The sequence below is a fragment of the Pteronotus mesoamericanus genome, unplaced genomic scaffold (assembly GCF_021234165.1).
Source record: "Pteronotus mesoamericanus isolate MK-2021 breed Mesoamerican mustached bat unplaced genomic scaffold, CSHL_Meso_final contig_101, whole genome shotgun sequence".
In the NCBI taxonomy this organism is placed as follows: domain Eukaryota; kingdom Metazoa; phylum Chordata; class Mammalia; order Chiroptera; family Mormoopidae; genus Pteronotus; species Pteronotus mesoamericanus.
In genome coordinates, this window is record NW_026555001.1 from 14101881 (window position 1) to 14111089 (window position 9209).

Sequence of the window (9209 nt, forward strand, 5' to 3'; positions counted from 1 at the left end):
TACAGAACAAGACGGTAGGAAAAAAGTCTAAAAGGTAAAAATGAAGGGGAAAGAAGAAACAGGTAAAAATGGGACATACAGAAAATACAGAACAAGACGGTAGGAAAAAAGTCTAATATATAAGCAACAATAGAATATTATTCTGCAATAAAAATGAACTATAGCTACACATACCATGTGCTCTTTTGTACATATTTCACATTAAAATTTTTTAAAAGGTACAGAAGTATAGAGTAACCTTCTATTCATGTAATATATGCACTGATTCATATATAGAAAATTATTTCTAGACAAATACACATGAAACAGTTTTTGTCCCTGGGAAGGGAGGCCAAAGTCTTGAGATAGAAGGAAGAAAGGCTTACTCTTGATTTCATACCCTCTTACATACTTTTAAAAACCATGTGAAAATGAATATTTAGTTACATAAATTATAAAATAGTACCTATATATTATTTATCCTTCCTTAAAATAACTGTACATATTTTAATATTACTTTATTATAAAGTACCTTATTGTTAAACCCTAGTTATATGAGTCAAACCCTGTCCTCTGTAAAGTTACCTAAAGTAACTTCTTACTTTTAGTATCCCTAATAGGTTTTTTTTTAGATTTTATTTATTTACTTTTAGAGAGAGGGGAAGGGAAGAAGAAAGAGAGGGAGAGAAATATCAATGTGTGAGAGATACATAGATCAGCTGCATCTCCCACAGCCAGAACTGGGGACCTGGTCCGAAACTCAGGCAAGTTTCCTGACTGGGAATCAAATCAGTGACCTTTCAGTTAGCTGACTGGTGCTCAATCCACTGAGCCGCACCAGCCAGGGTTCCCTAATAGTGCTTAGTAAAAGGAAGATAGAATGGGAGATTGGTCCCTTTCATGCTTACTAAGTGAAACATGGAAAATCTATACTGTACTATGGTATCCAGACATGATTCTACTCTAGAGTAACAACTTTTTGGGCTTAATATGTTGAAATATCTGCACTGTATACGTATAAGTTCCCTTCTAATTTGAAATAGTTAAGATTTCTTTGGAGCAGAGTCTAGTTTTGTTTTGTTTTTTTGCATAACAGTTAATTATGTTTATTCAAATAGAGAATTAAGAACCTCTTGTAAGCAATACAAAAACGGTAAGGATGCAAAACAGGTAAGAGACACACTCCTTGCCCCTAAAGAGCCTACGGTCAAGTCAAAGAGGCAACTGAGAATGAAACAAATAACTGTAAAAGAGATAAGGAAGAATGGTAATTAAGTTCAGTGTTACAAGAATATATAGAAAAGAAAAGAACTTGAGTTAGAACTGTGGCTAAGAATTATGGAGAAGAACTATTGAGTCAGGCTATACACAAAGTATGATTATATATAAAATGAAAATTATATTTCATGTTATTTTTAATATGAAGCTTATAATATAACATGCAATGCAACCTCACAGACTACCTCATAGAGTAAGTTGACATAGTGCTTTACTGATAACAACTTCTCTAAAAAAAAGTCAAACAAATCCAATTTCAGGCATCTGGTAAGACTTAAACTAAAGCTTCTTTTGGTTTGTTGTTAATTTTCAGATGAGGAAAAAACTACAAAATAGATGTTGCATCAACATACAAATATAATGCAATACTAAGAGACATATAAACAGCAATATAACTAGTGGTCCATGGCTGAATTTGGCCATTGGCAAGTCACATATGATTTTGTGCCCCAGCTCTGATGCTTACTAATTTGTGATTTTGGAAAGTGCTAAATCTAAGTCTTAATATCGCTATCTGTAAAATGGGGATAATTAAAAAATGTATCTCATAGGGAAGATTAAATGAGCTTATAAAAATTTTTGTGGTGCCTTGCACATAATACTCAGTATTAGCTAATACCATTACATTCCCTCAATTTAGCAGTAATCACCAAATTTTATTGAATTTATTTTTCTCTATGCACGGGGAAATGTGTCTGCTGAATACATGCAAAGATCAAATCCTTTGAGTTTGAACTAAAGGGACTTTGAGTAAAAATTTATCCTTTATTTTTAACAGTTGTTGTGGTGTTCAACTTAAATATTTTTATATGTAGTTCTTTAGTTAAGTACTTAAAATTATATTAATATATTTCCAATTGCAATACTATATCCAGGTACTGGTAAAACAGGTTTTGAGATTGAGATACATATTCTTAATTTACACTAATTCTAGCAGAATTTTGACCTACAGATTGGAAAGCCATGTCATTAAGACTATTTACCAGATCACAAAGCTAGTATAAACTGCCTGATACAAAGTCAATGGAAGAACTGGAAAACAATATGTCTTGGTCAAAGTACAGTGTAGTGTGTTAAGTGAAACAATGAGAGGACGCTATAGGTATCAGATATGAGTAACTCCTATGATATAGACAGGAATCCACAATGAATATGTCCAGAGCATTTTCAGCAAGTTGTTCAATGTAAAAGAGCAATGATGATAATGATTTTTATTATATATTAAATGGAAATTTCAAAGAAAATATCCTGACTTAAAAAGAAGTCCAAAAGAGGAAAACTTAGGACAATTTATATGAAACACTCTGAAAAATGTAAAAGGTAAAATCAAATTCAAGTGAATATTTAATAATAAATCTTAGGCATAAAGCAAAAATAAGATAAATGAAAAGAACATAAAATATCCTATTACAGTAAAAAAATGTATAGGTTTTATTCAGGAAGGTCTATTCAAAGATATATATGAGGTTTTAAACAGTTTGTTTTAAATAAATTATCATATATATTATAAAGAACTACCATAAAAAATACCACTTAGTAGAAAGCATACTTACAGAGCAATAAAGAAATTTATCCTCGTATGCTCATTTACAGTAAATTTAGCCCTCTTGAAATAGACAAAGGTCATAGCCAAAAGGTACTATAGGGAAAAAATTAAAAGTTAATATTAATGTTTTTTCCATAAATAAAACCACTTTAAAACAGTTACCTTTAAGAGCAATAATAAGCTAAAACAATATAGCATTATTTATTCTTATTATAGAATTACCTACTTGAGTCCTTATGTTTTGGCTTTCTGTAATCCATGTAAACAGTGAGAAATAATTCTTGATCATTTACCATGATGAAGATTATAATTAGAATGAATTCCTAAATTTTATTGCCAAGATTTTTTAACCAAAAACCCATTTTTTCTCTTAAATTTCAAACCTATAGAGAAGTTGAAATAATCATAAAGTAAATAAACATACATCCTTCACCTAGATTCACCAATTGTTAATATGTTGCCACATTGGCTTGATGTATGTGTGCATACAATTTTCCTCGAATCTTTTTAGTTACAGACATCCATATTCACTTTTTAACATAATCTTTAAAAAATAACTACTAACAAAAGATTAGAATAACATGATTTTATTTTCATTGAAAAAAAGTGTTTTAAATTTATTATTAAAAAGATATATATCTAGCCTGGTATTAGGACACTATGACAGGTTCTGGCTGTTAGTTTAAAAACAAGTTGTAGTACTGATGTATCAGACTCCCTCTCATAAAATGCCTATTCATCCTACTTTCACAGGATTGGCCATAAAGAGGATTCCAAGTTTTTAATGTAATTTTCAGAAGAGGACTCCTGAAATAGTGTTAAAATGCAGTGCTCCTCATTAGTTACTTTAAAAAAAGCACTGCCCCCTGCTGTCCAACAACTTTCTCTACTGTAATGTCTTAAAGTTTAAAACATTACATGAATTAAATATTTGACATTGAGGCAGTACCATTAATTTTTAAAAGAGTTGGTAACATGATTATATTTAAAAAGATATAATCTTGAAACATTTGTCTTGAGATACATCTTGAAATATTTATCAATAAAATATTAGGATGCCTGGGATTTGATTTTGGGGAAAGGGATTGGAAGAAACAAGAATGGTCAACAGACCCTGGCTATATGGCTCAGTCGGTTGAAACATTGTCCTGAAGACCATGAGGTTGTGGGTTCTATTTCCAGGGCACATACCTAGGTTGGGAGTTCAATCCCCAGTTGGGGTCTGTACGGCAGGCAACCTATTGATGTTTTTATCTCTCTCTCTCCCTCTCCCTACCTCTCTCTCTAAAATCAATAAACATATATTCCAGTAAAGATTTTTTTTTTTAAAGGATGGTCAATAGTTGATTGTGATAGCAGGATGAGCACATGGAAGTTATTTGTTCTAATCTGTACCCTAAGTTGTGTATGGTTGAAATATTCCAAACTTAAAAAAAAATTCTCCAATTTTATCTGTTATCTTAAACCTGAAATTTTAAAAAGTTCATACAAGTATTAACTTAGTGGGTATTTAATCATAAGCTAGTCTTCCATTCATTCCCTTTTTTATCAGTTGGCACATTAAGTGTGATGTGAAGTCATGCTGAATTTTCTGATATGATGACCTGGTCTAAGGTGGCATTTACAAAGCTGATATTGTAACTGCTCAGCTAAATCTTTAGACTATAGAAACAACACAATCCCTAGTATGCAATTTAGCATGGTTTTTTTTTTTTTTTATGAAACATTGATTCCTAAATAAAGAACATGATAAGCTAATTTTGCTCTACAAGATTTTTGGGATTTGTTTTATGTAAATTACCTACAAAATATTAAAATGTGTAACAGACTGCCTTAGTGAAATGAATCTCAGAATGTTCTTTCTCCACATTCTGAAAAAAGGTAATAATTATGGTCAAAACATGTTAAATCTGTACTGATTCTTGTTTTCAAACAGATATAGTCTTAAGGTCTTTTAAATCTAATCAATAACATTCTACAATTCCTCCAAATATAGAATTAATCTATAGTATATGCTAATTTCAAAAAATTAATGTGTAAAGATTCCACTTTGAAGGAGCAAAGCAGGGTAGTTCTTTTCCTAAACTTAAGAAGATATGAAATTCTTATAAGGTTTCATTAAAGTTCTGATAGTCTAATAATATAATAATGTTGGTTAATGATTATATTGTTACTAAATTTACCTTGTCTGCAATTTTGCAGCAGCAGTCCATCCACAAGAAATCTTGAATTAAATCGTCATCTACAACAAAAGATAGCTATGACTTGTCTTTTAAAAATAGAATGTTTCCTTTTGAAGAATTTCTACATGAGATTATACATAATACTTAGAAACAAACAAAAATGGTTGGACCAATGTTGTCTGGGGTGTAGTTTTCAGTCCTTTGGTTTATTTACCATTGCGAGCACTATTCAAAAAGTTACTGCTTTAGTCTTCAGTTTACCATCTGATTTTTCTTAATATAGTATAGCTCAGATTGGGTCAGGAATGGTAGAAATGTTTGATTTATTGAGTATCCCAATAGCTCTTTGGGAAATATGTCTTGGGTACTAGATCAGCTCTTCATTACCTTCCAAAATCAATCTTTAACAAGTAGAAATGGAATCTGATAGAGAACTTAGTCTACAAGAAATAATGACTTAATGAATAGTTTTTAAATGCTTTATTTTTTCTAAATGTTTTATCCTTTCTTCTTTTAAGTCCCAGGGTATTTTTAGATTTAGATTCTTCTTCTCTCTTCCTATTTATCTCTGTCCAATTATATATTATCCAATGCACATTAAAATGTCTATATAAAGAAGATTCATAATTCATTATTTATCACTGACATTTAATTGTGGAGAAACTGAGTACTATAACAAAAAAGATTAACAAAGAAATATGCTGTTAAAAAGGAATAACAACTAAAAAGATCAAAAACACTTATTTCAATTTTATAATCCCAAAATATATGGGTAGCTGTAGAATATAAGCTGAAAAAAATCTGGTTTTTTTTTTTTTTTGCATTTTCCCCTTTCATTTTAAGTAACAAAGCAAAACTTCTTATATTAATTTTCATCTCCTAGAGATATTGATGTAGTCAAATATATGAAAAGTTCCAAGAATAAGTACTGAATTTCTGAGAATAATTAGTTCCTGCCTTGTTAATTCCACTTCTATTTCTTAAATTACCTAAAATGATATAGGCAGGTAATTTCTCTTATTTCTCATGATTAGTTATGAATAAGAAAAAAAGTTTGTTGGTAATAATCTTGCTGTACTTTTAATAGAGAGGCAAATTTATAACAGCAGTATAGATCCTGAATATCCTTACAAGTTCAACATTTTTTTACTTATGTTACATTTTTTCTTCTTACCTCATTTTGCTTTTCTTTAAATTGTAACCAACTTGCCCTTACTATTTTTTTTTTTTTTTAATTTTCTGTCCTCTAAGCAGGGCAAATACTCTTATTCCTAACTGTCTCCTCTTACACTCATCTGCCTTTCTCTACAAACAAGGAAGCTCATTATCTGGATCTACAGTCTGTGGTATCTACTTGATTTCATTCCTATAGAGATCTAACAGAATCTATTTTACCCTTTATTCTGTCCACCTTACTACCTTACCTCAAAACAAACAAGTAAACAAACAAAAAACCTCTTTCTTGGCTAGAAGAAATACTATATAGAAGTTTCTTTTTGGTGATTTAAAAAAATTTATCATCAATGTAGCACTCACTATCTCATAGTCTGAATAAATTCAAACTGATTTTTACTATAGGAGCATGATAATATAGTTAACTTTTAATATTCCCCAGATGTAATACTGAAACTTCTCTAGTTTGACTAACCTTCCCAAATTGCTCAGTTATAGCACTGAAAGACTTGGGACACCCTCAATCTGGGTCAGTTGGCTTGGATGAGAGTTTATATAGTATTCTATTTTAGGTCAAAGAAAACTCATGCCATGAATTTGAATTGCCCAGAATTTATATTTGATACTTGGATTTAAGAAGTCTAGAAGTGAGATGAATCTGAATTTCTAATCTGAAAGAATCAAAACAAACAAAACCAACATTTAAAAAAAGACTAAATAAATCAAAAATAGATTTGGTTGGAAATGAGAAATCTGACAGAAAATAACCGCATCCTCTTTTATTATTAAGAAAACAATAAAATAAACTTTTACAATCTCTCATTTTAAAGTACTCTCTAATTACCACTATTTCAATATTTTAAACCTACCAAATAATTTAAAGAAAGCAGTCATTTCCTGACGCTGTATAACCAGACAGGGTCCTTTGGGGCGTTTAGACTTGTTGCTATTCTGCGTATTTTTTTCAGATGCTGGACAACTATCTTTAAAAATAGGACGCTTGAGATTAATAGGTTTTTTAGGCTGATGTGATCTACTTGACCCAGATTTTACATGAACAGTAACAGTAGGTGGTGTCTCACAACACAGCTGATTATGCCTCATTTTGGTTTCCCCAGATTCCTGTAAAAGTAAAACATACAATTAATTATCACACTCTTAATTATTTCTATATGAAAACTAACTAAATGACACCACCAGAGGCAGTCCTGTGAAATGTTATTGACCTTGCTACTAAAATGTTGTGACAGTGACTCACATGAGAAAGTGCTTTTAGAATTCAGTGCTAAGAAATGCTACACTTCCTTTGGGTAACTAATAAACCTCCTCTTCCCGAGAAATAAGATCCTATATACCATTTTGCTTTGACTACTAGGGAACTCAAAACCAAATTTGAAAGTTAATTATAGAAGCTATGCTGAGTTTATAATCTACTTGTCATAGTCTTTTTGCCCTGATAATTTTTTATTTTGCTTGTATTGACATAAGTTTTATCATATGGTCATTATATGCCACCTCAAATTTTTATTCTGCTCATATTGACATAATTTTTATCATATGGGTGATATATGCCACCTCAATTGTTTTTTTAATACATCAAGACAAACTATTTGCAGGATTTAATTATAATCAATTTCGGGTATTATATTAAAAAGCAACCCCCGCAAAAAAACATTTTCTTACTGGTAAATTCCTTAATATGTTAAAAAATTCACTTATTCAGTAGCATTTATTGGTATTTACTGAAAAGTTAAAAACAACTCTAGCAAAGAGATGTATGGTATATGTATTTTGGGGGATTCTCATAAACTGATCACTTTAATATTTAAACTCAAGTGTATGAGCATGCTATTGAATGACAGATCATAAGTGTACATGAATGTACAGTGCTATAATCTAATGAAATTTGAAACAAAGTTAATCCATCAATATTTAACAATATGTATAATCACTCCCATGTTTGCTCATATGGCAAAATCCTTCAATGAGGTTTTTTACATGGATTCCACCAACATGAAAAAGATTGTACCAGAATCTGTAGTTGAATAAAATGTCTGGGCTGTGTGTGTGGGAAAAGAGGGGAGGCAGTGGGGTAGTAAGTAGACAACAGCTAATCTATAGGCATCTAAATAATTTCATCTCTCTGCATGTAATATAGAGAATGATGGGGTGGTGTTTCACGGAACCATACAATGAAGTAAGTATTTCAGAGATTCTTCTGCCTATGTGACAAAAATCTAATAACAATACCAATTGGCAATTCAGGGCAGGCAGGTAAGCCTCAATTGCAGCCTTATATCGAACACTTAATATGTGCCAGTCACTATGCTAAAAGTTTTACATGGATTATCTCATTTAATTCTCAAAACATTTCTAGAAAGTGGGTGTTATTTTATCCTTATTTTCTAGACTAGAAGTTTGAGGCTTAGAGAAGTTAAGATATTTGTCCATCACCACATAATTAGTGAGTGATAAATTAGGACTTGAATCCAGGACTGACACCACAGCCCATATTCTTTAACCACTAAAGACTTATTTTAAAGATTAAATGAAATCATGTATAAAACACTTGCTACATGGTAAGCAGTCCAATATTACTGTCATCTTGCCAAGAAAACATAAACACAGCTATAAAATTATGCTTTATAAAAATTTAATTCTAGCATTTGGAGTGTGAGTGTGGACAATAAATTATGACTTCATGGTTAAACATGCCATTGCTGTAGGGAAGAAAGATGGATTTATCACCTTTGTGCTAAAATAAAATAACTCTTTAAAAAGACTTCTTATTGAAATGACTATAGTATTTTTCTCTATTATAACCATAGAATCTAATTATTGAAAAACAATACAGCAAATTTAGGAAAATATTTTGGCAAAGTTGCTGGAGGCTTTGCTGAGGCCATTATCAAATCTCCACAATCTTCACCTTCAAACTCGCCCCCCCCCCCCGCAATTTATCTAATGGCTACAGACCACGTTCAGCCTCAGTCAAGTACCAGAGGCCACTATAGTGTTTTGTAAAACTACACGGCACAGCTATTACGTGC

General features: G+C 31.1%; 1 protein-coding gene across 1 annotated transcript in view; it reads right to left on the reverse strand.

Annotated features, from left to right (window-relative positions):
* SPDYA (speedy/RINGO cell cycle regulator family member A) overlaps positions 1-7263 on the reverse strand; it is a 23841-nt gene extending 16578 nt beyond the window's left edge. The window contains exons 1-3 of the mRNA XM_054568384.1: positions 7029-7263; positions 4987-5045; positions 2811-2896 (exon numbers count right to left, since the gene is read on the reverse strand). Of these exons, the coding sequence (XP_054424359.1) occupies positions 2811-2896; positions 4987-5045; positions 7029-7263 (380 nt within the window). The remainder of the gene's footprint in view (positions 1-2810; positions 2897-4986; positions 5046-7028) is intronic.
* Between the last annotated feature and the right edge of the window lie 1946 nt (positions 7264-9209).